General features: G+C 37.8%; 1 protein-coding gene across 1 annotated transcript in view; it reads left to right on the top strand.

The window, feature by feature from the left end:
* GRIK1 (glutamate ionotropic receptor kainate type subunit 1) overlaps nucleotides 1-27650 on the top strand; it is a 411839-nt gene that overhangs the window by 227986 nt on the left and 156203 nt on the right. Inside the window, exons 2-3 of the mRNA XM_047795295.1 lie at nucleotides 19798-19965; nucleotides 24005-24262. Of these exons, the coding sequence (XP_047651251.1) occupies nucleotides 19798-19965; nucleotides 24005-24262 (426 nt within the window). The remainder of the gene's footprint in view (nucleotides 1-19797; nucleotides 19966-24004; nucleotides 24263-27650) is intronic.

The following is a 27650-nucleotide window of genomic DNA, read 5'->3' as shown; positions in this document are numbered from 1 at the left end:
ACATTTTTTGTTGTCCCCTTAAATTGTATATCTGAAATGAATGCCTCACTTGCCTCACCCTAGTCCCAAACCTGGATGCTGAGTCTTATCATTCCACTCTCTCCTCACCTTAGCACATTTAGAATGGTGTGAGCTCCTTTCCCCCTCAAGCTGGCTTTCCTCAGTGGATTGTGATAGCCCCTGGGATCATTGCTGTTTTGTGAGACCCACCATCAAGGAGTCATTAGTGAACCATCCTGTGGTATGAAGTTGAGTGCAATTTTAGCCTACTTTATGGTGCTCAGTAGGGACCAGTGTATCTACCTACGCATGCATTTTTGAATTCTGTCAAGTTACACAGCAGTAAGAAGGGCCTCCTACCCAACTTGATAGGACATTTGTGAAAGATAAGTCACAAATGATCTTCAATCCCCAAGAACATTTAAGAACATCCCATCTCAAGATATAATTTGCTGCCCCTTGTCTTATGAAAAGCTGCACCCAGAATTCTAACAAAAATAATAAAATATCTCCCTGAGTTCCATCCTCAGAGAAGATTAGGCATTGGAAAAAAGTGGGCACATTGCTTCCAGAATATTTTCAAACATCCAGCATTATCATAACCCTGATTGTTGTCATTTCATGTTATCAGCCCTGTCTGATAAGTTAAAAAGTTGAGGGACAGAGAGATTTATTTAGAAAGAATCCCAGTGGAAATTAGAATCAAAGCTATAAAAGGCATTTACAGTTAAAGTTCACTGCTACATCTGAGGGTTTTTTAGTCCTTTTCCAGCCCTTGCAGTTACATCGCCTGAGGTGCTCTCTGATTTCCAAGGTAGGAAGAATAAAATGTATCACAGTGCTTTCACATGGCATGAGTTATGCTCTCCAGTCCTGCCCATAGATATCCATCTAATTTTGATAACATCAAAGATGCTCATATTAATGAGGTTATAGGGTGATCTACTGTCCTGGTCATAGCACTGAAAATCCTGCAAGCCGGACAAACCAGGAGGGCTAGTCACCCTCATTGCTAACCCCAAATGTCCTCCATACTGCAAATGCCCATTGATTTTTCTTTTCTCATTATTCTTCCTGGTTATTTCACAATTTGAATAATTCACACCAAATACATTTGTTTAATTTCAGCATTTGATATTCATGAATGAATCAATCATCATTCTTACCTAATACTTCAGATTTATGATCAGAGATTGGCTTTTGAAATACCACAGACAATCATGGCAAGAAGTGCATAAGTAGCAAATTGCATCTGTCTTGTCTGAAAACAACCGCAAAAAAAGAATGGAGCAAAAAGTTAAAGATGCTTTAAATATATATTATGAAATTATAACTATATAACAACCTGCCTAAACAACATATTAGATCATGTTACCTTCCTAGGCAAATCTCTGGGCTATCTTCCCAATGCTTCTCTTGCCAGTTAAAATGCATACCCCATCATCCATCCATTGCACATTCATTTGACACCTTCTTTCTGTGCAATGCACTGTACAGTTGTTGAGACTGTAAAGGCAAATAAGAGAGTTTAGGCTTATACCTCAAAAAGAGGCTCTACGAGAAATAAATTGGTGCATTATAGAATAAAAGTTGTCATAGCCGAGGTCTGTACAGTTGGAGACAAAAGGCAGGGGAAAGTTTATTTTCGAGGACGTTTGTCCCAAACTGGCCAATTTTTTCCAAATTTTAAAGTTTATTCTAATGTTCTGCCCATGTTTCTCTACATCTCAAAATGCTATTCATCCTTCATAGACAAACTAAAAGGTATAGGAAACATATATAACCCCCAATCAAGATTTACTATTCATGTGTCTAAAATTCCACAATTAGAATTTATTTCAGTACAGCATAGTCATTAATATAGTCATGACTGGTTATAAGAAAAAAAATATGGTTACCTTACACCATACACAAAATAAATTCTAAATACTTTAGAGTACTAAATGTTTAAAAATCAACAGAAAAAAAAAGGTGATATTTCTCTGATGCTACAATAGAGAGATATTTTAAATAATTACATCAATAAAACAAGGACCATAAAGATAAAATATCAGTTAGAACTCTGGTTACATTTAACAAAAATCCATATAAAATTAGTTTTAAGATGAAAAGAGGAATTTATTATATGTATATTGAAATGCAAAGGCAAGGATGTGGCTGGACCCCAGAAATTACTAGAAGCAGAGACCTGAACCCCTTTAAGGTATTTTTAACCTCTGGTCTCCTCTGTACCTCTCCTTCATTCTAATCACTGCCCATGGCTCCCTCCATTTCTCTATCAATACAGTTAAAGGCAGTCAGTGTGCCAACAGTGCTGAACTGCCAGTTTTATGGGTCAGGTACCTGAGGAGAAATGGACTTGCTTTCTCTTGGTCCTCTAATAAATGTACAGCAAAAGAGATTGGCATGTGTTGAAACACTCAGCTATCGCCATAGTATAACACAGCCACTCCTGCCTTACCACAAGAATAGTATGGAAGTATGAATGGGAAATAATTTCCAAAAAGAAGAGGAGTAAATATTTTCACTATGAAACGATAGATCAAATTTACACAAAAACATAAAACCTTCACAATTAGAAAAAAAGTTAAATAAAATTAAAAGACATAGCAAACTAGAAAAGGTATCTGAATCAAATCATGGGAAGATAATTTCTTTCCTTAATATATAAATGCGTAAGATAAATGTGAACATTTCACTCAAAATGGGAAAGAGCCAGGAATTAAGAATGGGAGAAAGAACAATTACAATGATATGCAACAGGACATTGTGAGAAAATGTTCAGCTTCATTAATAGTCAATTAAATGTGAATCAATAACCATCGACTGCAAAGTTTTTGCTTAGGGAATTGACTTATTTTTATAATGCTTAGAAATTCAGAGAAATGTGTACTTTCAAACATGGTAGGCATGTGAATTGATGCTATTTTTCTTGAAGATGATTAGGTTATATGCATCAAGATCTTTAATGATGGGGAGCTCCTGTTGCAGAAAGGAATATGACTAGAATCCCAGAGGATGAGGGTTTGATACCTGGCCTTGCTCAGTGGGTCAGGGATCCGGTATTGCCATGAGCTGTGGTGTAAGTCACAGATGCAGCTCAGATCCCACGTTGCTGTGGCTGCGGTGTAGGCTGGCAGCTTTAACTCAGATTAGACCTCTAGCCTGGAAATTTCCATAAACCACGGGTGTGACCCTAAAAAGACCAAAAAAAAAGAAGATCCTTAAAAACATGAACATATTATTAATCCCCAAATTTCATATGAAAGAAATGAGAATATAGATAGGAAAATATTTGTTTTCCCAAGGATGTATTTCTTTCTTTCTTTTTTTTTGGTCTTTCTGCCTTTTCTAGGGCCGTATCCATGGCATATGGAGGTTCCCAGGCTAGGGGTCTAATAGGAGCTATAGCTGCCAGCCTATGCCAAAGCCACAGCAATGCGGGATCCAAGCCATGTCTGTGACCTACACCACAGCTCACGGCAATGCCTGATCCTTAACCCACTGAGTGAGGTCAGGGGTCAAACCTGCAACCTCACGGTTCCTAGTCGGATTCCTTAACCACTGAGCCATGACGGGAACTCCGGGTATATTTCCTGAAGCATTGTTTTTGAGAGCAAAGAATTGGAAATAAAGTTATATCTAACAACAGATTTATTTAAATAAACTTGTTTTTTGAGATGGAATATTATACATCATTAAAATTATATTTTGGAGTTCCTGGCGTGGCTCAGTGGTAATGAATCTGAATACTACCCATGAGGATGCGGGTTCAATCCCTGGCCTTGCTCAGTAGGTTAAGGATCTGGCGTTGCTGTGACTGTGGCATAGGCTGCTAGCTGTAGCTCTGATTCAACCCCTAGCCTGGGAATATCCATATGCCACAGATGCAGCCCTAAAAAGTCAAAAAATAAAAATAAATAAAAAATAAAATTATATTTTATCAAATATTGAATAACATTGAAAATGTCATTAAGAGAAAAACACAAAACCCAACATCTTATATGCAACATGATTCTAGCATAGATCCATACATTGAAAAAAAGATTGGAAAAAAATACACCTAAATCTTGATATTGTTAACTCTCTGAGTGGTAGAATTTGAAATTATTATTTTTCCTCTATGTTCCAAACTTGAATAAAGTAGTTGAGCTACATTTTTTTTAATTAGGAAAAATAAATATTTAAAGAAATTTCAAACCTTGAAATTTAAAAGTAACTCTGACTTTTGAGTCAATGAGAATATAATGTAAATATTATTAAAATATCTATAAAATACAAAAATTCAAGAAACACATGTTAAAATGTATGGAATACTGTCAAAGCTATGTAAAGAAGTAAATATGCAAACTCAAAATGTTTTAATAAAAAAAAGTGTAGACTATCATAAATTTTTTAACAGCTAAGTGACACTAAGAGTTTGGGCATAGGGGAGCTACACAAAAGTCACACTGATGCTATTTTTTTATAACTCAAAAAGGCAAACATAGTGATTGCTTGCCATTTATTGTGAGGGGAAGATTTACTATTTCCTTACATTAGATATTCATCATATTTTTGCCTGACAAAACAATACTAAAATTAATATATTTGATATGCAACCTCATGTTTTAAGAACATTTGAGGAGTTCCTGTTGTGGCACAACAGAAAAGAATTAGTCTAGTAACCATGAAGTTGCAGATTCGATCACTGGCCTCGCTCAGTGGGCTAAGGATCCAGCATTGCTGTGAGCTGTGGTGTATGTCACAGACATGGCTTGGTTCCCACATTGCTGTGGCTCTGATTGGACTCCTAACCTGGGAGTTTCCATATGCCATGGGTGTGTTCCTAAAAAGAAAAAGCCAAAAAAAAAAAAAAGAATATTATTTGAGCTCAAAAGAACACACGTGGTTATATAACAGCTCAATCATTTAAGTATAGTCAATTCAATAAGCAAGATAGAAATGATGGATATTTGAAGATAATTATGAGAAAACTTAACATAAAAAACAAAATTAAAGAATTTAATAATAGTGCAGGAAGGCAAGTTAGATGTAGATACTGTAAAAAATAAAATCAATTACATCATATTTTGACAATTATTCCTCAACAAAGTTGGGTAATAAAATAAGATAAATAATAGCAAAAAATATTCTGAAGATCAAACTCAACAGTTAAGAAATACATGGAAGTAACCTAAATGTCCATCAACAGTTGAATGGATAAAGATGTGGTATATATAAAATGAAATATTACACAGCCATAAAAAGGAAATTTTGCCATTTGTAGCACCGTGGGTGAACTGAGGGAATATCATACTAAGTGAAGTAAGCCAGACAGAGAAAGACAAATATCATATATAACATTGCTTATATGTGGAATCTAAAAAAAAAAATACAAATGAACTTATTTAAATAGATCCACAGAATAGAAAAAAAACTTATAGTTACCAAAAGGTAACTGCTGAAGGGATTAATTGGAGGTTAGGATATATATATATATGCACACACTACTATAACAAAGACATATTGTATAGCAAAGGGAACTATGTGACTATGTGCAATATTTTGTAATAACTTACTTATAAGGGAAAAGAATCTGAAGAATAGATATATACATATGTATAACTGAATCACTTTGCAGAACACCTGAAATGAAAAGAACATTATAAATCAACTATATTTCCTTTTTAAAAACACACCAAAAAAGGAAAGATATTAATGTGTGACTTGTTTTTGAAAACTAAAAAAAATGAAACTAATAAATACCTTGATATAAATGTCCATTCATTTGATAGAAAGATAGGATTTTTTAATATTTTTAAAAATAATTTATACATTAATGATATTCTCAAAAGAATTCCAATGAATAAATAGGCAAAATTTTTGAAGGAAAATATAAGAGTAATTTGGGAAGAAGGGTCATTTCCCTAGCAAGTGTTAAAACTGGTATTAACACTAGATGATGCTATTATAGATGTAGGGAGAAAGGTCAACAAAGCAGAAGAGTCTGGAATTTAATTGTTTTTAATTTCCTTCTTTTTCTTTTTTTGTCTTTTTAGGGTTTCACCTGGGGCATATGGAGGTTCTCAGGCTAGGAATCGAATAGGAGCTATAGCTGCCAGCCTACGCCACAGCCACAGCAACACAGGATCTCAGCCGTGTCTTCAATCCATACCACAGCTCACAGCAATGCCGGATCCTTAACCCATGGAGCAAGGCCAGGTATCGAACCTGCGTCTTCATGGATGCTAGTCAGATTTGTTTCCACTGAGCCACAGTGGGAACTCCATGGCATTTAATTATGTAATAAGTCAATATATGATGAATGTGAAGGTGGTGTCATACATATATATAATATATATATATATAAATTTTGTGTGTGCTTTCCCCTAATGTCAGGCACAATGTTACATGGATTAAAGAAATTTTTAAAATATCCTAGTAATAATTATTTTATGTAAATTTATCAACCTAGTAGATAGTGGAGACATTTTAAATTCTAACAGTCTCACAAGGCTAGATTCAGTTACTGTAACAAATGACTTACCACCGTAAGAGGGGTTTAAAATAACCAAAGATATTTTCCTGCTGAAATGCCAAAGCGAAAATGTTGCAGGTTGTGTTCCATACATCCTCCCTCTGAACCCAAGGCTGATGGAGCAACTGTATTGTCCCAAACACCAGGACAGAGAGAAACAAAGGAGAGCTCTAGACTTTTCCCTCACTGGCAGTTAAGTCCTCTGTCTAGGAAGTGACACATGTAACCTCTGCTCAGAGGTCATTTGATGCAGCCCCATCCAATCCCAGTTAGGTGCAATCCATTCATACATTTAGAAAGGAAAGAACCAGGAGTTCCCATTGTGGCTCAGCAGGTTAAGAACCCAACTAGTACCCATGAGGATGCAGGTTCAATCCATGGCCTCTCTCAGTGGGTTAAGGATTCTGTGTTGCCATGAGCTCTGGCACAGTTTGCAAATGCGTCTGGGATATGGAGTTGCTGTGTCTATGGCATAGTCAGATTTGACCCCTAGCCAGGAAGGAAGGAAGGAAAGAACCAGAAGTATTAGTGACTATTACAAATGTTTCATGTTTGAAGAAAAAATCTATATATTTGACATTATAATCTGCCTCCTGAAATCTAATCAGCATTAAGCATTGAATAATCAACTAGGGAACATTTGCAATAAAAATGTCAAATATTTTGAATCCTTATGAATAAGAGAGGAACTTATCTCAATAACAAAAACAGTGATATCTTAAGATATAAAAAGACAAAGGACATGAAAAAGTAATTTAAAATTACAGATATACACATCGGTAGTAAATAGGTTTTAAAACTTTAACTTCATTCTGTTCAAAGGGATGCAAATTAAAGCAATAATAAATACTTTCTGCCACAAGCTTTAAAACCATACAGATTTTCAGTAAATTTGTCATTCAGTTGGGTATTTCTACACAGTAGATGCAAATTTAAATTGAGTAGCCTTCACTTTTGCATGGCAATGTAGCATTATGTAACAGAAGCTTCAACAGTTTATAATTTATAGCTTAGTAACTATATTTTAAGGCATTTTTCTTTCTCCCGGCAATATCATGGAAAGCATCAAATGTCAAACATCATAGGATTTAGAACAATGAAGATTTAGCAATAACTTGCAAAAAACATGAGGTTAATTAAGTAAACAATGTTATATCCAAATAATAAAATGTTAGACAACCATTTAAAATGAAGTTTGTTTTGGGAGAAAGATGCTTATGGTATAGTATTATGTGAAAATGACAGGAGAAAATAGGATAGTATCATTTTAATTATTTCAAAGAAAATTCCGATATTTAGAGGAGAAAATAGGAAGAAATTCACCAAAATATTAATAATAATTGTTTCAGAATGGTGTGATTATATTATGTTGTTTTTCACTTTCAATATTTGACCCAATTTATAAATCTGTGTATTTAAAGTAAACTTATTTAGAAAAAAATAATGACGTTTGTGCACACAAACCAGCCAGTGGTGTCCATTGAGGGAGTTCACAGAATGCAGCATGTCTTAAAATATATGTAAATGAGCAGCAAAGAAAATTTCCAGATTTTAGTACTTTTAAAATAATGGTGCATGTTGCTCCAAAAGTTTCTGTAAGCAGCATTCCAAACACAGTTCCCTCTGTGACATGACATTTAATTCTGCTTTATTTTTGATCCACTTGTAGCTTTCCTGGATATGCCTCTTAGTCGAGTTCATCTCTCTTCATCTGGGACCTAAATGTTTCACAAGGAGATTTTTCTCAGAGAAATAGCTTTCATAGATCTTATTCATTATTCATGTCAGTGCAAACTGCTCATTTTATAGTGTTGGACCTCAGAATGTGACTGAGCCCATCTCAGAGGGTATGCTCAACTGAAATAGCTTCTGGACTCTGGGAGACTTGAATGATAACAAATACAGAATTTCGATTTGAGACTTTAGTGCAAGGGGTTGTAGCAAAATACGTGAGTGTTTAAACTTGAGATTCTGTAACTTTTTCAGATGTTCTACATGACCACTGTTGCCTACTATACCATTTTGTGCAATTTTTTTTTTTTGTCTTTTTGCCATTTCTTGGGCCGCTCCTGCGGCATATGGAGATTCCCAGGCTAGGGGTCTAATCAGAGCTGTAGCTGCCAGCCTACGTCGGAACCACAGCAACGCGGGATCCAAGCCACATCTGCAACCTACACCATAGCTCACGGCAACGCTGGATCCTTAACCCACTGAGCAAGGCCAGGGATCGAACTCGCAACCTCATGGTTCCTAGTTGGATTCGTTAACCACTGCACTACAATGGGAACTCCCATTTTGTGCAACTTTTAAACCAATGTATGAAAAGTTTCATTAATGGATTTTTTAAGTGCTTCAAATAAATATGCTGAGATGTTACAACCTCATAAAAGAAAGAATTAGAAAGAAAAATAAAAAGGAAATGTAGCAAAGGACTTTGCATTTTTAAATATTTGAATGAAATGTCAAGAACATGCATCCTGACTACAATATATCTTTGAGATGATTGATTAAAAGATTATTTTTCCCTTCATGGAAATTCGGACCACTTCCATGCTCTGATTATTTTTGTAAATGGAAAAAGGAGATAAAAATTGATGATATAAATCTGATATTAATTTTTCCAAAAACTGTGTCCTAATTAGGGGCCTAATATTTCTGATCAAGAATTTAATGTTTAACTGGAAGTTCCCGTCGTGGCTCAGTGGTTAATGAATCTGACTAGGAACCATGAGGTTGCAGGTTCGATCCCTGGCCTTGCTCAGTGGGTTAAGGATCCAGCGTTGCCGTGAGCTGTGGTGTTGGTCACAGACATGGCTCGGATCCCACATTGCTGTAGCTCTGGCGTAGGCTGGCGGCTGCAGCTCCAATTCGACCCCTGGCCTGGGAACCTCCATATGCTGTGGGAGCAGCCCAAGAAATGGCAAAAAGACAAAAAAAAAAAGAGAATTTAATGTTTAACTGGAAGTTCCCGTCGTGGCTCAGTGGTTAATGAATCTGACTAGGAACCATGAGGTTGCAGGTTCGATCCCTGGCCTTGCTCAGTGGGTTAAGGATCCAGAGTTGCCGTGAGCTGTGGTGTTGGTCACAGACATGGCTCGGATCCCACATTGCTGTAGCTCTGGCGTAGGCTGGCGGCTGCAGCTCCAATTCGACCCCTGGCCTGGGAACCTCCATATGCTGTGGGAGCAGCCCAAGAAATGGCAAAAAGACAAAAAAAAAGAGAATTTAATGTTTAACTTATTAAAATGAGCACAAAAACAATATTTAAGACTGCAAGTTATTTTAGTCCCAAGGAAAGCAGGTCACTGGTTCAAATTTTTCAAAATGTGTTTCTCAAGATAGCAATTCTGCTGCCTGTCCCAGTTACAAGGAAAACTGCCCTATAATCAGACAAATTTGAGGAACACTGTGTTAAACAGAATTAAATTGCTTTCTTTACTATAGGAGTTCCAAGTCACTTTTGTATGTTATCATGCAGTGTGAATTTCCAAAAAGGTATGGTACTCAGCAGTGCTTTGCAAACACACTTGACCACTGAACTCCCTTTGTGTGCAGCATCTCAACAGAGACTTCTGTGCACACGCATTGGTGAATACTGCCCTGTCGGAGCTGTGAGCTTCCATTTGTTCTGGCTACAAACATCAGTTCTCACCTGTAACAGCAATATTTCCTTCTCAGCAAGAACGTTCAGCCTGAGAAACAACAGAAAGAGAGGGGGAAGTAAACTAGAAAAATCTGATGACAAGTATAACACAGCTTCCCTAAAACCACAGGTTGTGAACTTGGCATAGTCCACTCATTTAATTAATAAGTGGACAAATGAAATTTGAACCCTTTTGCCATTTAAATGAGATGTTAAAAGCTAAAAATGTAACTGCCCTCAAGAGACATTAGAGCCATCACAGACTTTCATAAGAATAAAAGTTTGGCATGAATCCCTTTGGCAATACTCCTGGTTCTTGCCTGAAATCTGTAGTTGAATGGGAGATGAGCCATTCCTCCATGATGTGAAGGTGCTGGCAACCTGATGAGAGTGAGCATTTAGAGAGGATCAGAGCTCTGAAATTGCTTGGGGACAATGGGCCATAATGGTTGAGAGAGTGAGCAATCACTGCTAAAATGGCAGTAATGGGCAAAGTCAGGCAGTGTCTAGGTGGCTCGCCCGCCATCCTCCTTAACTGCTTCTCTCATAAGCCTCCTTCATCTTGAAAGAACTCACTGCCTTATCAGGCAAGACATTAAAGTACAAAGAGACTCAATTCAGCTGAATGGTGGTGTGTTGGGGACAATGCACTGTGCCCAAATCATTGCATTTAGTCCTGGCAGAGAGGGCAAGTAGCAATAAATGCAGTCCCTGTCCCTAAGAAACAGACTCCCAGCTTACAATTTCACCCCAAAATGAATAGATTTCATGTTAATAAAAGAGACGGAAGCATTCACCTCTGGGTGGAAGAATCAAAGAAGACTCCACATTGGAGAAGACAAAGAATGGGCTTCTTGTTCTGTTGATAGAATAATTTACCGCTGTACCTGTGTTTTGTTGTTGTCATTGCTGTTGTTATTTTTCTGTAATCTACCACCCTATCCCAGTAGACCATAAGCTCTGCCAAGGGCAAGAACCAAGTGTTTTCATCTTTGTATCCCCCACTGGACTTAGCATGGTCTTAGGCAGGAATAGGTGGCCAATAAACTGTGATGAGTTGAATTGAATATTGAATATCATTGGAATAAGAGTACCTTTGGCTTCTGATATTTTTTTCTTTTCTGTGCAGCTGCAATTGATTAAGAAAAAATAAAATTACTGGCAGCATCCGCTAAATTGCCCATCACCCATATCCTTTCCCTTAACTGGCCATTCCCATAACTGGCTACCTTTTTAAAAAATTCCTTATCTCATAGACATATTTTTTTCTTCTTCCTAAAAGGCATTCCTACTGAATTCATGCAATTCTCTTTGAGACACTGTGGAGAGAGCTGTACATGGTTATTGTCTTGGGGAGGGGGGCATCAAAGCCCATTCTCCCTTTATAAAGACACTGATACAAAAAGACACTGTAGCTGGTTTAGGCAACAGCCAGACCATTGAGTCTGTCCTTGTCCTTTCCTACAGCTCTATCCTCCCCCAGGATTTCTTAAAAGGTAAAAATCCAGGTACCCCTTGTCCTTTCACTCTCCATTTTGACCAAGAAACCCCCACTTCTCCCTCCAAATTCATCTATCATGAAATCTTCATCAAGACTGTTTTGGTTTCCAAAAGTAAACAAGAAGAGGTAAGCTGAGTGGGTAGAGAGTATTTACCTAAGGGGACCTTAGAATTTAAATGTGTAGCCTTGAAATTAAAGGTGCAATAAATGTAGGCCTATAGTAAATTGCTTATGATGTAATAAAGTAGAATTATAGATGTGGCAATAAAGAGAGGCAATATAATATTGTATATTTAAGGAGCAGCTATCAACAAAGGAATAGATCAAATTGCCATCTTGTTTTCTGTTGATAGCTTCTGGAATGGCTATTATTCCACAGGAATGCAAAACAGGAGTCAACACTACTGAAGCTTTCCATTTCTTGATCATTGGCTAATAGCTTTACCCTTCCTTCCTGGGTGACCTCACAATTTGTCACAACAGGCACACAGCAGCTAGTTAAGGCAGTAATAGGATTCATGAAACCTACTTTCCATATTTATGGCATATTCAAGAAAAATATAATAAACAAAGAAAGCCAATGTGTTGTGTGGCAGAGCTCCTTAGCTTTATTTGCAATAGCAAGTTAGAGATCTAGAGATTGTTATTAGAAGTACTGAATAAAGTAACAATTTACAAAAAGGAAAAAATACAGTAATGAAAAGCAGTAATTAAAATACAGTAATTGAAACTTTCTGAAGATAATTGGGATACCATTTTAGTTTCCTGTGGCTGCTATAACAAATACCAAAACCTGGTCTGCTTAAAACAACAGAAATTTATTCTCTTGGGAGTCCTTGTTGTGGCTCAGTGTAACAAACTGTCTAGTATCCATGAGGGTGTGGGTTCAATCCCTGGCCTTGCTCAGTGGGTTAAGGATCCACATTGCCACGAGCTATGGTATAGTTCTCAGACATGGCTCAGATCTGGCATTGCTGTGGCTGTGGATCAGGCTGGCAGCTATAGCTCCAATTTGATCTCTAGCCTGGGAAGTCCCATATGCCACACATACAGCCCTAAAAAGAAAAAAAAAAAAAAGAATTTATTCTCTCACAGTTCTGGAGGACAAAAGTCCAAAATCAAGTTGTGAGCAAGGTCCTACTTCCTCCAAAGGCTCTGTGAAAGATTCTGTTTTCTTCAGAAATCCTCCTTCAGGTTCTGATGACTCCAGGCATTCCTTAACTTATAACTATATTCCTCCAATATCTACCTCTCTCTCTGTCTACACTTGCTCCTGGCGATGCTAACCAGTCTTGTGGCTTTAAATGCTACCTAGTTTCTATCTCTGGTCCAGATCTATCCCACAAAATTCAGATGGATATCCATGATTTCTTGGTTGATAGTCCTGCTTGTAATAGGGAACATAAAATCATCATGCTCCAAATCAAGCACCTATGCTTTTCTTCCTCTTGGTGAATGGCAATTTCAGGCCCCAAACCCCATGTTATTCTTGACTCTCTTCTTCTCACCTAGAATTCATTAGCAAACCCTGCCAGCTCTACCTTCAATTTTTATTTAGAACTCAACCACTTTTGGCCACGCCTGTACCAAACCATCATCATCTTTCTCCTGGATTATTGCAGTTTCTCTTATGACAATAAGCCTATGACTGCACCTGCTCCAGGAGCACATCTCTCTGCTTTTGTTCTCGTCCCTCTCCTTCCTTCAGTCCACTCTTACTATAGAAATCAATGTGAGTAAGACAAACCCAATCCCCTATGTTTCTCTTTTAATCTCCCACTACTGCCACACTCACAACATTGCTGGTCACCAAGTGTATGGGAGTTTTTCCCATGCCAAGCAATTCTCTTTGACACCAGATACGTGTCCCATAATTTAACTCAATTCTGAAACTATCTCCCTGGAGATGGTGTCAGATGTCCTGGAATAAAGGCTCAATCCCATGAAACTGGCCTGCCACTTCAGTCACCAATCACAAATGGTAGGTCCCAGGCTACCCGCAACTTCTGCCCAACTTGGCTACAAACTAGATATTCCCATGACTTCTTTCCTTTTGGATTTGATTATTTGTTAGAGTAGCTCACAGAACTCAGGAAAATACTTACGTTTACCAGTTTATTAAAGGACATAGCAAGGGATACAGATCAACAACAAGATGACGAGACACATTGGGTGAGGTCTGAGAGGACCCCTAGCACAGGAGTTTCTGTACCTATGGAGTTGGGGTATGTCACCCTCCTGTTACACAAATGTGTTCACCAACCTGGAAGTTCTCTGAACCCCATCCTTTAGGCTTCATTACATAGGCATGGTTGATGAACACATTGGCCATTGATGATTGATTTCAACTCTAGCCACTCTTCCCTCATGGAGGTCAGCGGATGGGACCAAACATTCAAACCCTTTAATCACTTGGTTGGTTTTCCTGGCAATCAGCCCCCATCCTTAGATACACTCAAAAAGTCACCTCCTTAGCATAACAAAAGACGCATTTATTGCTCTCATCACTTAGGAAATTCCAAGGGATTTAGGATCCCTGTGCCAGAATAGGTGATGAAGACCAAAGAACATATATTTCTTTTATTATAAATCACATTACACAGGGTGATACTCTTGAAATATGTCCTATCATTTTGCTATTCTGTTCAAAACTCTCCAGTGACTTCCCTTTTCACCCAATATAAAACCCAGAGTCCACTACGGCCAGTAAGGCCCTTCATGATCAGCCCTGGTCCATCACTGTGGTTATCCTCAGCTCATCTAACAACCCAAACCTGGCTCACCCACCTTCATCCTCACCACTTCTCAAAATTAACACTAGTCAACCCTTACTATAGAATATTCTATTGCATCTGGCTTGCATGTCCTCCTATTATCTTCAATGCAGTTTCCTTAATTCCTTCAGATTTTTTGCTCAGAAATTATTCTCTCAGTGAAATTTTTCCTGGCTTCTCACTCTGACATGTTTTCACAATCAGTTCCCTTCTAGAATGTAAGATCAGAAGGTCAGGTATTTGTTTATATTGCTCACTGCTCTATCTCCTGTGCCTAGTATAGTGTCTAGCTTACAGTGGAGTGGGCATTTTATAAATAAATGAATGAATGAATGAATCAATAGAGTTAATTCTTCAATAAAGTCATAGAAATGACATAAGCAGTGATCAGTTGAAGTAAAAAAAAACAAATAAATATATGTGGCATTTTATAAATAAATGAATGAATGAATGAATCAATAGAGTTAATTCTTCAATAAAGTCATAGAAATGACATAAGCAGTGATCAGTTGAAGTAAAAAAAAAACAAATAAATATATAAATAAAGTCAGGTATTTGTTTATATTGCTCACTGCTCTATCTCCTGTGCCTAGTATAGTGTCTAGCTTACAGTGGAGTGGGCATTTTATAAATAAATGAATGAATGAATGAATCAATAGAGTTAATTCTTCAATAAAGTCATAGAAATGACATAAGCAGTGATCAGTTGAAGTAAAAAAAAAACAAATAAATATATTTGCATTTCTGAAATGATTGTTATTGGAAAATATTCACTATTACAAGGTAAGTTGAATCAGAAAAATATATGTATTTTTTTACAGGAACAAGACTGAGTATTATTTTTGTGTGCGTGTTTTTTTCTTCCTCATCAAATAAGATGGATTCCCTGGCACAATGGAGTACTGTTTTTCTTAAGTTCTTTTTAGGAAGAAAGGTGTATAGTTTGTACTTCCCACTCATCACCCAGCACAGACTCCACCTAGAGGGAGCTGGGGCGGAAACAATAGGCAACAGAACTGCTTTTTAATAAGATATGTTCTGTGACAAGGGTCTTAATTTCCACCACTTTATACTTGCCCTGACATGACCGAGATACCTCCCTACTCCACAGAAAGCTAGGAACTTCCTGGTTTTCTTTTGTCAGCGCTCAACACAGCTTCCTTCAGGAAAAGCACATATGTATTTAATAAATGCGTATTGAACTGAATTAAACTATTCTAAGTCATGAAGTTAGAGAAAATGTCTTTAGGCAAAGGCAGTGATTTGAAAGCAGGTTAAGAAGCAGGTTATTAAGTACTCTTGGAACCTAAAAGAAACAAACAAACAAACAAACAAACAAAAAAACCAAAAACCAAAACAAAACAAAACAAAAAACAAAAAAATATCAAATAAGACCTAAGAGCAAGACTGGGTCCTTTTAATATACAGATTTCTAGACCCTGTCCCTTGACATTCTAATTCTATGGAATTCTGTATAGAACAGGTTCCAAAAAAATGTTGGGAAACCATTGCTTGGGTTTACCTTAAGTACCTTATAGGGATTACCTTGTCAAAGTACAACATTTGGGCTTAAACTTCTCTAAATGCTGACTTTGCCTGCAATGATTATGCTACTGACCCAACAGTAGTAGGGTTTGTGATTATAAGTAATTTTCTGGGACGTATAGATGGGATTCATGATGCAAACCACAAGTTCTCTCTTGGTCCCCATCTCCCCACCAGTATCCCCCATAGAAGGCAACCTACTATTCCTGCAGGTTTCCAGCTATTTCCCTGTGGTCACAAAATACTACTGTCTATGTTTTAGCTTGAATGCATTGGTGCAGGAGTCCACCCAATAGAGAGAGAAATATTTCCACAGTGATGGAACTCTGCAACCTAAATTTGTACCAGGATTTCAAGGGAGTTCTTCTCTGTGCCATAATTTCAGAATCCCGCTGGAAGAGAACGTTACATGCATAGATGTGATTTCAGTTAAAATTGTCCATTTTCAATTCAAAGCTCTTGGTTTAAAAAATGAAGATGACGTATATCTTAGTCAGCCAAGGCAGCTATGAAATACCACAGATTGGGCAGCTTGCACAGCAAACATTTGTTTCTCACAGTTCTGAAGGCTGGGGAATTTAAGTCAATATGATGGCAGATGTGGTGTCTGGTGAGGACACGCTTTCTGGCTTGTAGACAGCTACCTTCTCTCCTATCCTCACATGGGAGAGAGAGAGGGAGGGAGATATTTCTCTTCTTGTGAAGACACTGATCCCATCATGAGGGCTCCTCTCTTGTGATCTAATTACCTCCCAAGGTCCCCACCTTCAAATATCATCACATAATGGCTTTAACATATGAATTTGAGAGGATGAGCACAAACATTTGGTCCATAGCATTCTGGCTGTGGTACTTCCAAAATTTATGTCATTCTCACATAAGAAAAAAAAAAATACATGTATTACATCCCAAAGCCCCAAACATCTTAACTTGTTACAAATTAACTCTAAGCCTGAAGCCAAATTCTCATCTAAATTTCATCTAATCAGATATGGGAGAGCTCCAGGTATTATTCATCCCGAGGCAAAATTCTCCCCCAGCTGTGAACTGTGAAACCAAACAACTTATGTGCAAAATGCAATGTCGGGACAGGCATAAGATAGATACTCCTATTCCAACAGGGGGAAATCAGAAAGAAGAGGGAATGGGTCCCAAGTAAGTCCAAAACCTAGCAAGGCAAACTCCAAGAGATCTAAAAGTTTGAGAGTAATCTTCTTTGGCTCAATGCTCTGCCATTTGGATCCACTGGGGTGGGACGATCACCCGACAGCTCGCTGAAGCACTGGAGTGGCTCACTGTGATGTCTGAGCCCACTTCACAGTTTTGTCCAAGGAGGTCACATCCCCATAATTTTCCTAGGCAGCCCTGCTCCCAAATCTCCAGGTCACCCCATACATTAAAGAGGGTTATTTTTGAATTTAAAACTATTTCAGAATGTAGGCACACACCTTATTTTTTTAAATTAGAGTATAATTGATTTACATTATTGTGTCAATTTCTGCTGTACAGCATAGTGACCCAGTCATATATATGTGTGTGTGTGTGTGTGTGTGTGTGTGGTGTATATACATATATATATTCTTTTTTTATATGATCTTCCTTATGTTCTACCCCAAGAGATTGAATATGGTTCCATGTGCTGTATAGTAGGACCTAATTGTTTACCCATTCTACATGTAATAGTTTGCATCTACCAACCCCAACTCCCCATCCATCCCAGTTGCTAAGTGAATATGTGCGGCATCTTTTCTCAGGCGAGGGATACAGAGCAGAAGGGACAGAGGCTTTCACAATAGCTTTATATGTACCAACATTTAGTCTTCACAGCAGAGTATAGTGACAAAAACCAAGACAAGGTCCCACAGGCCCTCATAAACAAAGCCTGAATACACACATGTATTAATAAAAAGTGTTCATTTTCCAGAACTCAGATCTATTTCATTTTGTATAGGATCCATAATGCTATTTTTTATCAGTGTAAGTGCCCCAAATATTCATGTAAGAAGTTAGAGCCTGTCTCAAAACAGACAAACCTCTTCCACTTACTGAAACTTTCCTTTTGGTTGGACAGTGTGTTCCAAATTATCATTTGCCATGACCTCAAGCTGCAAATGGTGAATGAGATGGGGAAGAGGCTGGAGGGAATATATATTAATGATGAACTTTGACACTTGTTCAAGCTTCCTATTGGTGATAGATAAGACAGAGTCTGTTCCCTAACCTAAACCTAAGAGGGTTCTGACTCCAATTCTAACATGTATGTGGGGGGAGGGGGAATTTCCCAACACCATCAAGCAATTCCCTGGTGCCAGCTGGGTGTCTTACAATTCAGCTGTCTGGAGGTGGTGTCAGATTCCATAGGTTACAGGCTCAGTGCTACAAAACCACCCTTCCCTTCAGACATATCCAAGTTGCCACAGTGTGCTTCTAACTGACCAGCTATAGATTGGCATTCCCATGTCCCCTGCTTTTGGTTTGATCAATTTGCTAGAGCAGCTCAGAGAAACATTTTAGTTACTAGATTACTGGTTTATTAGAAAGTACATATCTCAGGAACAGCCAGATGGGAGAGATGCAGAGGGCAAGGTACAGGAGGAGAGTGTGGAGCTTCCATGCCCTCCCCAGTCACCCTACTGTCCCCAAATCTCCGCGTGTTCACCGGAAGCTCTCCAAACCCTCCCTGTTCTTCTTTAAAAAAAAAAATTTTTGTTTGTTTGGTTTCGGTTTTGGGGCCACACCTGTGGCTTGTGCAAGTTCCGGAGCCACGGACAGAACCTGAGCTACAGAAGTGACAGCGCTGTGTCCTTAACCCTCTGAGGCACCAGGGAACTCCCCAAACCCTGTTCTGTTGAGTTTTAAAAAAGCTATTATTAAAGTGTAGTTGATTTACAATGTTGTGCCAATTTCTGTTATATAACATAGTGACATGTATGTTACTGTATGTTCTGTATCTACCGATAATCCTGGGACAGCTCTTAAAGAACATTAAGAAAGCACCGTTAATAAGACTTAAATTGCCTCTGTCGACAACAAAGTCAGAGCTGACTTCTCTGATGAGGCTTTAAGCCATGATATTTCATGTTGTTGTGATGAGAACCTTATGTTTAAGATAGCAGCGTTTTTTGTATGCACTGTGGAATGGAGGAATTTTTTCCTCCAGAAATAGGATGCAGGTTTGCTTTGGGGCAAAACCCATTTCTCAAAACAAAATAACACAAACAAAACCCACAATTTTTTAATCTGCCCACACACTTTGGAAAGCACTAGAACATGAACCCTGAATTCTAAGCCACAAAGAACAGAAGACATGTTCTCGGTCTGAAAAAATATGGTGCCTATGTGGTGCCTATATGGCTTATTTTGACCCACTCCCCTCTGCACGATCCCTCTGGAGTCTAGAATGCCTGCTTCTGAATGGAAGGATCCTCTTGGTAAGGAAGGATAGTCCTACCAGGATACAGCTCAAAGGTACTTAGGTCAACCACAGCATGATTCATGGCTTGACTGTGGAAAATCACCCTTCACCATATTATCAATTATACTTTATATGGTACTAAATATTTGGAATGCATTTGCTATCTGATAGGTATTACATAGTCCAATATTACATTTGAAATCTTAGGCACATATATGACGTTTGATCTGCATCTGACACCTGCTGATAAACAACTTTTTAACACTTGGTTCCAGATCTGTTCTGACCATTCCTACTGTTAGTCTTTCAGAACTTTTGTTTATATCATGTATATTATTTATTTTAAAGCACGTGCATAATGTAACTAATGCTTCTCATGCTTCTCTTTTGCTTCCACAGGAGGGATTTTTGAAACTGTGGAAAATGAACCCGTTAATGTTGAAGAATTAGCGTTCAAGTTTGCTGTCACCAGCATTAACAGAAATCGAACTCTGATGCCTAACACCACATTAACCTATGACATCCAGAGAATTAACCTTTTTGATAGTTTTGAAGCCTCACGGAGAGGTAACTATTTCCACACTTTTAAAAGCTTCTTTGGGTGATATGTCTGCTCTGCAAATCACTTTCTTTTTGCCACCTGCCCTTTTCCAAAGTGGACATCTTGGTACAAATGGGTTGTGGGAAATCTCGGTCCTGGATGTCACTGTCCAGTGCAATCTGAGCCATCCTAATGGATGTGGCCTCACTCTGATTTCTGGGCCTTTCCGATTAGCTTACCCTTCAGTGCCCTCCACTCTATGATTAACTGGTTCAGCCGTGAATGGAAAATGTCAAGCTTGATCTGTTTTCCCTTCCTGAGGCTGAGATACCACCATGAAATTGTACAGTGCAGTCAAATAAAACTTTGTGGAAGGTCATACCCACCGAGCATGTGGAAATGCCCACAATACACAGAATTCACAACCTGAATTTTAACAGGTCATGAGTTACAGGATTTATCTAGCATCATCTCAAAATTTTTTAACCTCGTTCCACAAGATCAGAGAAAGGTGAAGATTATAAATATCAAATGATTATGTGATATACCTGAAATTCACATGTTATATGTCAATTACACCTCAATATTAAAAAAGAAAAAAATAATAAAAAATTGGATGGATCCAACAATCAAGCAATCCATCAAGAAAGCAGGGAACTTGGGGTCAAAGAAGATTGAATCTGGGAAACAAACTTGGGATTTGATTCCCTTTTGCTTCTCAACTTGAAGACAAGTTCCTAAAAATTAATCTGATTTGTATATAAGCTGCAAGTTTTATCTCATGGAAATAGTCACTGGAATTGTGGGGCTTGTTTATGTAGTCCCCAGACATTTCCAAGATGACTCTTTGAAGCTACATTTGACATACTGAAGTTGGTTTCTAATTAAGGAGTTGTCGAGACTCCATATAGGTGTTTGTGTGGGAACATTGCCTCACAATGGGAAGGGCTCTTCATCTCTTAGAGAAAGGTTTTGACCATCAAAAAACACATCAGGAATCTAAAATATGGCACAAATGAACCTATCTACAAAACAGAAACAGAGACTCACAGACATAGAGAAAAGATGTGTGGTTGCCACAGAAGTGGGGGGGAGGGAGTGGGATGGATAGGAGTTTGGGGTTGGTAGATTCAAACTATTACATTTAGAATGGATAGGCAATGGGGTCCTGCTGTACAGCACAGGGAAGTATATCCAACCTCTTGGAACAGAATATGATGGAAGATACTATGAGATAAAGAATGTATGTATATGTATGACTGGGTCACCATGCTCTACAGCAGAAATTGACACACCACTGTAAATCAGCTATACTTTAATAAAACAGACACACACAGGCACATAAATGGAATACAATGAACATCATGTTCATGCTTATTTCCAAGTACTTAAATACACATTTCCATATAGAGTTAACCCAGTTAAGATTGCAGGAGTATACATTTAATACATTCCTCTGCAAGATTCTTAGTGTTCTTCCTAAATAAAGTACAAAACTTGCTTTCTTGGGAGCACATATGAAAATTGAATAGTATAGTGGGATCTTTTGAAATCTATGGTATTAGGAGTTCCTGTTGTAGGCTCGGTGGAAATGAATCTTACTATCATCCATGAGGACACAGGTCCAATCCCTGGCCTTGCTCAGTGGGTTAGGAATCTGGTGTTGCCATGAGCTGTGGTGTAGGTCACAGAGGTGGCTCGGAGCTGATGTTTCTGTGGCTGTGGCTTAGGCCAGCAGCTACAGCTCCAATTCGACCTCTAGCCTGGGAACCTCAATATGCCAAGGGTGCACACCTCAAAAGACAAAAAAAAAAATCTATGGCATTATCTCAGTATAAAAATATTACCTTTTAAAGATAGATGGAGTTGCAGATACTATATAGGTCAGAATTATCTATGAGCAAATAATAAAATTTGATGTTTATACAGGACTTTGAAGTTTGTAAGACATCTTCATATAAATGACATCTACAAGTGAGATCTCAAATCTCTCCCTCTCTCTGTATTTCTTTCTCTCTCTCTGTCTTTTTTTCTCTCTCTCACACACACACATGCACAAAACATTGTTAATACCCCAGAAATCCAACCACATTTAACAACCCACATAGAATCCAAAGCATTTCTGTAATCTGAAATACTTTCCATACTTGTAAATTAAACACCCCTAAAGCTTCTTACAACTGGTAATTTGCTGGCAAACAAAATTCAAAAGGATTGATTTTCTATCAAGTAATATTGGCATCCCAGAGCTAAGCATTAGGAGGAACCTCAATCCATTGCCCATGTTATACAAAACAACAGTTCATACACTCTTGTGCTCATTGTTTTCTTGCTAACCAATGAAAACACATCCAGAAAATGAGCTTCTCAGGACATGTTTCACTTAGAGCATTTAATGCAGAAAATCCTGTCTTCACATCTCATGTGATAATTCAGTACCAAAGAGTACAGTGTCAGAAATTTCCTTGTGAATGATCAATAACATTCACTGTCCCACAGATATTTCAAATACGGATCTCAAAATTTTACTTATTAGTTTTTCTCTCTATGTCAAGTCAGATAATTTTGACAAAGCTGTATAATTTTTCTACTTATTTTTATTTTTGGAATGACACATAAAAATTAACCCAATTTCATTTATAAATTTTGCTCTTATTTAATTCATGTATTCAACTTATTTTTCAGCAGTTTCAAATTCTTTAACTAGCATTAAAGTATAAATTTAATTGTTTTTACATTTATATTTAATGCCAGCATAAATTTATGCCAGCATAAAATGAGTAGGCACTATTTTACATGGTTATAGAAGATAATATCTCCCAACATTTTTGGAAGGGAATTTGGTTTATAAGTATCAGGTTCTTAAAAGTATCAGTACTTTCTAATTATAGATAGAAAATTTACTCTAAGATAGTAATGTAAAATTTAGAGAAAAATGTATGAACTAAGTGTTTTAATATGACTTATAATAACCAAAAATTAGGAGCAGCTTGATTGTTCTGTATTATAGGAATAGTTAAATAAGCAATGACATACCCATAAAATAGGTTATTCTACAGAACCAAGAATTTACTTTTGAAGAATTTGTAATGACTTGGGGGAAAGAGCATACTTTTAGCATTAAATTCAGTGTTAAATGAAGAAAACAATGTATCAAACAGCACCTATATTGTGTTCATTTTTTAATAAATTGGAACACTGAAATATGAATGGCTATTTTTCCAGAATGCGGGATTTCATGACCTTTATTTCTCCCTTACACTTTTCAGTACTCTAAATTATCTCAATGAGTGTATATAATCTTATAATGCAAAAAATAAAGAAATGTTAAAAAATAATTTTTATGTACAATTTTTTGATTTTGTTGGCTAATATTGAGCTGGGTCCCTGGGCTCTGGCACAGTTCTGACATCATCCAGTGGTCCTGACTCACTCCATCACATATGACAACAGTGGGTTGGGCCAAATGTCTTCTAAGATGCTTTTAAAGCTATGCTATTCTATTATTCTGTAATGAATTGGGTATCCCATATCACTTAACACTCCTCAGCAGTTTTTCAATAGCCTAGACCTTCCTGTCTGAGTTTTGGGGAAGACTGGAATTAAAGTATTCTGCAGCCACCCAGAGTCTTCGGCATTCTCTGACCACAATAATATCTTCATTGCCACACTGCCATATGACAGTGATTCACAAGAGGTTCACTTGGCAAATGACTTTGTAGAGTAGTTCTGAGTGCTTCTGGGTGACACCACACTCTGCAAGAAATTTAGACTCCAACTGATTAAAAGTAATGAAGTGCAACCAACAACTCATTTTTGTTTTCAAGGCATTGGCCCTGCGATGTGTTGCTAATCATTTCCACATTTGTGTCTCTAGTATTTAGTATCCCGGAGATATTGGAAGTTGGATGAAGCATATTTCCTCCACATATAGTTGGAGAATAGAAGAAAGTTTCCAAAAGTAAAAGTAAAGAGGAGCCATGAAAGGGAAGATTAAATTCACAGAACTTTCTCTTTCTCTCCCCCACCTTCCCTGGTTTCCTCTCTCTTGCCTGTGGATATCAGCATGTGACCAGCTGGCTCTTGGTGTGGCTGCTCTCTTTGGCCCTTCCCACAGCTCCTCTGTCAGTGCTGTGCAGTCTATTTGCAATGCTCTTGAAGTTCCACATATACAAACTCGCTGGAAACACCCCTCGGTGGACAACAAAGACTTGTTTTACATCAACCTCTACCCGGATTACGCGGCCATCAGCAGAGCGGTCCTGGATCTGGTCCTCTACTACAACTGGAAAACAGTGACTGTGGTGTATGAAGACAGCACAGGTATGGGACTCACACAAGCCTTCACCTGGCCACGCCCGGTGTGAATTAAAGGGAACCAGAGCATTCTATAGGCATTGACTCCTCAGTAGTGTGCATGAAAATGCTCTTTTATATGAAGCTAGTTGCATATTCTAATTTAAGAATGCCAAGCGCAGCTAATTCCAATTCCTTGTGGTGAGTTGACTCTTTCTGATAACCTTTCATCATCAAACTTAGGGGCACTTTTTAAAAAGAAATATCACTGTATCAATACATGTTGTAATCCAATCTGAATATTAAAGATATAATTTCTGCATCCAACTCTATTAAAACTGTGATTATGACCCCATTCCTTAAATAATGCAGAGGAATTTTGAAAATGACCAATGAAATATGATTCTAACTCAGTAAGTAACTATGTGATGTCAGGAAAAATTTCTAAGGCAAGTAAACAGAGGAATCCTGTTAAAGGTAGTATCAATAAAGCTGACCATTTCCTGGGAAGAAGATTAGGAACCCTGAATAATGAGCCCTTATTGAAGCTTGCTTTGTTCCACCTGCCTGTTTTTAGGGTGAGGGACAGATATGTGGTGCTGGACATTTCTCTGACCCTCCCCTATTTGAAGTTTCTTTACTGGCCCCATCCCCCTTTGCCTTCAGTTTATATCTTGAGGTTTGTTTTGGAGTTCAAGACCCCTTTTATTCAGTTTAAATATTGCAGTGACTCTCCATTGTCCACAGAAGAAAATCCAAGCCTCCTAATTTAAAACTCATCACCATCCAAGCATTTACATCTTCACTAATCTAGACGCTAGCTGCTCACATCCCCTACTCTCCCATCAGCTGTGATGAAGAGTGCATCATACCTTCAATATCCCCAAGTCCACCCAACTCTCTCTTTCTGAGGCTGGCCCCTCACTTTGATCTTCCACCCAATACCACAGTGGAAGCTCGTCCATGATCACAGCCAAATATCACTTCTTGGGAGTTCCTGTTGTGGCTCAGTGGAAATGAATCCAGCTAGTATCCCTAAGGATACAGGTTCGATCCCTGGCCTTGCTCAGTAGGTTGGGGGTCTGGCCTTGCTGTGAGCTGTGGTGTAGGTCATAGATGTGGCTTGGATCCTGTGTTGTATGACTGTGGTATAGTCTGGCAGCTACAGCTCTGATTCAACACCTAGCCTGAGAACTTACATATGCTGCAGGTGTGGCTCTAAAAAGCCAAAAAAAAAAAAAAAAACCCTCTTCTTTCTTAAAGCTCTCTAAAGACCATTTGAGGAGATAATAGCAATCTGTAAATATAAGCATTTTATCACATGCCTCAATTATTTGTTTCCTTGTTTATAAGACTAGGCATTCAAAAAAGTTGGAATTTTGTCTTACTTATTTTAATAACCTGCTACCTAACACAGTCCTGGCATATATGAAAGTATTTAATAATTACATGTGGAAGGAATAATTCTATTTACTTTCCAAATATTTTTTCTTCGAGGATAGAAATTAGCTCCTTAATCCACACATGTACTAATAAGATGAATACAATTACCAGTGAAAATTAACAAAGCAAGTTACTTTTGAATTTTTAAATTGTATTTCATCTTTTTTCACTATATTTTTCACCAGGCACCAGCACTTACTATTCCTCAGAGGATGAATAGTAAGCCTCCTTTATTTGGCCCTAAACTCTGTTTCCATTTTAAACTGTCAGATAAAAGTGACTATTCTGGTTGGAAATATGCATTTACATATTTCCTTATACCTCATCTCATTTTAGAAAGAAGAGAAGGTAGGTGATTGGATATATAATTTATAAATATTATATTCAAAACACTTCTACTGGGAAGGAAAAGCTACAGGCAGTCATATTTTTAGAACTTCACCTGCTTGCTGTGAAGGAAGAAAACATATTATCAAATGAACTCTATAAGCACATTTAAAGAGCCTCAAGATATATATTGTGTTGTAAACATAACGATAGTCAGGCCTTCCATGTTGTCTACCTTTGTAAATAGAGAACTCCATGAGTTAATAAAATACTACTATTTCTCATTAGATAGTACACTCAATAGCATAATATTCTCTATTTCTACCATTACCAGCAAAGCAGGACCATCTAAAAGGAAAACAAATCAGTGAATAATATTGAAACATCTGGATTTAATTTAAGAAAGTTCACATAAAGATGTGAGCATAATTCTTGTAGCTTTCAAATTGCATTTATACGAAATATAATTTGGAAAAGGATAATATAAAAGTTGATGTCCTAACCTCCCTTTTGATTTCAAGGGAACACTCACAATTGACAACCGTTTTGCATAGGGAGAAATTTGAACTTTCTTTCTATTACCTTTTCTAAGAGGCAGAAATCTCCTTTTCATCCTTGTTAACTTCACCTGAGCTCAGTTGCTCAATAAATACTTGCTGAAATCGAAAATCCAAAATGAGTTTGTATTTTGCCCATTAAGTTAGAGATGATTCATGTTTAAATGATTTTGCTCACAAAGACATTAAAAATGTAAATGAATAATCAATTGAGCCATTAAATTGGAACCCAGAGAGTAAACAGGTCAACTGAGATCAATAAAAGCAGACATCTTTTGACTTTGAGTGGGTTTAACACTGCTTGACTCAGGATTTCAGTTGCAGTAATTATCTAGTCATAAAAAGGAGGAAACTTACAAAACCTGAAGGAAAAGAGAAGACTTAGGTATGCTCAGCACCCACACTTACACCAGAATTAAGTACCATTAAAGAGCACTTTATTGGGATTTGTTTAGGAGTTTGTTAAATAGCCTGAAGCCAGCACAGATGTCTATGGGACCAAATGGTCCATGACTCCCATTGGAGTCGATGGGAGCACTGTGCATGTCTCTAAGGACAAAATTCAAATCACTAAATACTAGCAGGCAGAATTCTGTCCTCTGGAAGAGCAAATGTAGAAAGACCCTAGAGAACTGTTGGGGGGAGTTGAAGTTTCACCTTGCTTCATCTCTCTCTCTCTTTATTTCTCTGTTGCCTGGATGTTCTTCCCATCAGTCACCTACTTCTCTCTGACTCCCACATTCAGAGGTGACCCTAGGCAATGGGAAATTGCTACTCATTGGTGATCCCCTCTGCTTCATTAGACCCCTGGTGGAAACCTGGCTTCTATCCCTTCATACACATCAGAAAGAGCTGAGAAGCTGAGCTCCAAATGCAGTGTGGAGAAATTCAGCAGTTTTCTGTTTTCTCAAGACCGATCTTAATAAAATGTAGCCCTAGCTGATTCTGAAGAACAGGGGCCAGGAAACTTTTTTCTCAAAAGAGCTAGGTACTACATAGCTTAAGCTTTATGGGCATAGTGTCTTGGTCACAACTATTCCACTCTGCTGAGGGAGCAAGAAAATATGCACAGGCACTATGCAATTGAA

Source organism: Phacochoerus africanus, chromosome 1 (assembly GCF_016906955.1).
Source record: "Phacochoerus africanus isolate WHEZ1 chromosome 1, ROS_Pafr_v1, whole genome shotgun sequence".
In the NCBI taxonomy this organism is placed as follows: domain Eukaryota; kingdom Metazoa; phylum Chordata; class Mammalia; order Artiodactyla; family Suidae; genus Phacochoerus; species Phacochoerus africanus.
This window is presented reverse-complemented; position numbering and strand designations above follow the sequence as displayed.